The sequence below is a fragment of the Salpingoeca rosetta genome (assembly GCF_000188695.1).
Source record: "Salpingoeca rosetta unplaced genomic scaffold supercont1.145, whole genome shotgun sequence".
In the NCBI taxonomy this organism is placed as follows: Eukaryota; class Choanoflagellata; order Craspedida; family Salpingoecidae; genus Salpingoeca; species Salpingoeca rosetta.
The window spans coordinates 1-2883 of NW_004754793.1; the positions used below are offsets into that span (position 1 = coordinate 1).

The 2883-nt window shown below is 54.0% G+C and overlaps 1 protein-coding gene across 1 annotated transcript; it reads right to left on the reverse strand.

The window, feature by feature from the left end:
* Positions 1 to 329: 329 nt before the first annotated feature.
* Positions 330 to 2753, reverse strand: PTSG_11520 (uncharacterized protein). The gene is made up of 8 exons (XM_004987387.1): positions 2638 to 2753; positions 2377 to 2477; positions 2130 to 2201; positions 1830 to 1962; positions 1580 to 1660; positions 1279 to 1384; positions 1062 to 1134; positions 330 to 857 (listed from the first exon to the last, which is right to left on the reverse strand). The coding sequence occupies exons 1-8, from the start codon at positions 2681 to 2683 to the stop codon at positions 723 to 725; spliced, it is 747 nt and encodes a 248-aa protein (XP_004987444.1). The 5' UTR covers positions 2684 to 2753; the 3' UTR covers positions 330 to 722.
* Between the last annotated feature and the right edge of the window lie 130 nt (positions 2754 to 2883).

Sequence of the window (2883 nt, forward strand, 5' to 3'; positions counted from 1 at the left end):
ACAACGCCGCTCACCAACAGTGTTTACTCGGCCACCGTCACATCTGCTGCAAGTAGAGCAAGCACGTGTGCGAATGTATTGCCACACGTTCAAACGCGCACAACCCCCGACATTGAAGTGCGCTCGCTTGCTTTGACAACCCAGCGGGCGAGCGGGTCAAAGTGCTTGACTGCAAGGCAAGACAGTGGTGCCGCTGTCGCTGTCGCGTCGTCGGGATGTTTGTGTGTGGTGTAGTTTTCTTACTGTTCCCCTCGAATTCAACCCGCCCCCTTTGCGCAAGTGTTTGGGCGTTTGTGCTCAATATTCAGCAGCGTTGGACTGCTGTCTTGGCGACGTAGTGTACTGTACACCGTTTCTTTTGTGTGGATCTTCTCTGCCTTGCCATCAGCTTCCCAGCACGCTTGACTTGTGTTTTCAACCAACAGTGCAAACAAATCAACCACGCCAAAGACAGGCAAGGCCGTACGCAGCAAGGAACCACAACAAAATCACGTGCAATTATGTAAAATACAGACACGCACACCATCAGGCAATTCCAATGCACCCGTTTACAACGGCATTATCTGATCCGAACCTAGCTGAATGCAACAACGCACACCTCACACAAACAAATGCACGCACCACAGCGCATCAAGCATGCAAGCGCTCATCCAACACACGTGCACGCAAGCGTGCACCAGCATCACCACCAACAAACAAGCAAACAAGCTACACACGGCAGATCAGTCGTCGAGACTGAAGGGAGGGTATTCGCCTGTGACGGTGTGTGGAGTTTCATCTTCATCGCCGCCACCAAGTGATGGGGGCAGGGGACTGCTGGGCTGGCGTGGCTGCCACGATGACAGACCAAGATAGCTCTGTAAGCCGCACACGCCGCGCACATTCACACGAGATGTGTGAGAAGACAGCGCACAAACAGCGTATCAGACACGCAGACAGGGAAACATTGCACTGGGCACGACTGCAAGGCTGCACACAAAGGTACACGCGGAAACACACACACACACACACACACACACACACACACACACACACACACACACACACACACACACACTAACGTCTGGCTTGATGACGTGCACAGCGACGCTGAGCTCACGGTTGATAACGAGCATGGCAGCATCGTTCCCGAACCTGAGAGGTAAAATGCACGAAAACAAATGAACGACCGTGAGGGGACGTGGGTGGGGTAGCACACGGGTATCAAAAGTTTCAGGCACCTGACAAAGAGCGCGCACATGCACACACACACACACACACACACACACACACACACACCTGCCGCAGTAGTCTGTTGCGGAGAAGACAGTCACCAGCTGCTGCCCGGCAAAGAACTCATAGCCATCCTTGACACACTGGTGCGCCCGCACAATCATCTGCAGGTCTGTACACACCGGGCACACAAGGGCTCATATTAACAATGACAGAAAGCACGAGCGACGCTACGCACATGCAACCATGGCTGCAGCAGACAGGGAGTGGGGCGCATATGAATTTAAAACATGGCAGATGAAAGAATGAAACCGGCCAAGTGATGTGTGCCATCTCGCCATACTCCCCCCCCCTCCCCGCAACTGACTGTTTTCGCGAAGGAAGGTGCGAACCATGTCTGGACCAAGCTGCACAATGGTGGCACCGCGTGTCGCGCTTGCGTGCAGCCCTGCAATGACACCAAATGTCACACGTGTGTGTGTGTGTGCGTGTGTCAGGGATGAGAGATAACAAAACGGCTCCAAGACTGCGAGGACACGCACCGTACTTGCATGCAAGAATGCGCAAACAAACCTCCATGCACACACACACACATACACACGCAAACAAACCCACACCTAGGTGCTCGTCGCTCTCGGTTGGGTCGGACCAGAGTGCGTCTCGCGCAACGCGGATTTCGTGTGTGTCATCGCCCTCAGATGGGCGGAATGGACGCTTGATCCGGCGCAGGTCCTCCAAAGACCGAAAATCCTGCGGGTGTGCGTGTGGGTATGGGGCGCGTGTGGATATGGGGGTGCGTGTGTATGCATTCAGGTCATGCTGGGCGAGAGTACACGAGCACTGATCATCGAGACGCGGTAAACACCGCACCCTCGCTTGCAACAACACACAGGCACGCAAGTGTGGTGTGAGCGCACCCTTCCAATGCCACCGTGAATGCACAGGATGGAGTCGTCCACAACTGTGCCAAGCGGCAGGTACTCAAACAACTGCCAACATGCACGCATGCAAGCAATCATCGTCAGGGTTCATCAAGTTGTGAGCAGAGGACGATGACAATGCAACTCTTACGCACAAGCGGCACACGCACATGCACACGCACATGCACACGCATGCACACACACGTACACGAACACACACAAGAGTCATTCCATGGCTTCAAACCTTGTTGATCATCTGCCACACAATGACGCCATCAGGCAGCCGCTGCAAACACTCGTCCCTGAACCCAAAGAACTTGTTCACCCACGAGTCCTCGTGATTGTCTGCATGCACACACATGCACATGTGTAAGAAGAGCGGTGACGGCATGGGTGGGCGGATAGAAACATGCCAAGATGGCCACGAAGACAGCAACGTGACGCTGAGCAGCGGCACACACAGCGGGCGGCGTTGCGAGCTCTCTTTGCACGTGCGCATGCTCACCTCGAGCGAGAAACACACGCTTGGGGTACCGCAGCTTTAGACACATGAGCAGCGTGATGACCTGCAACCACAGGCAACAGCAGCAGTGTACACGCACGAGAGTCGTGACCAAGCATACACGACATCAATGCTAACGCATTGGTGATACCATCATACACAGCAGTGGACACACAGACAACAACAACAACAACAACAACAACAACAACACTACACAACTACATCACACAACAACACAACAACAACTTT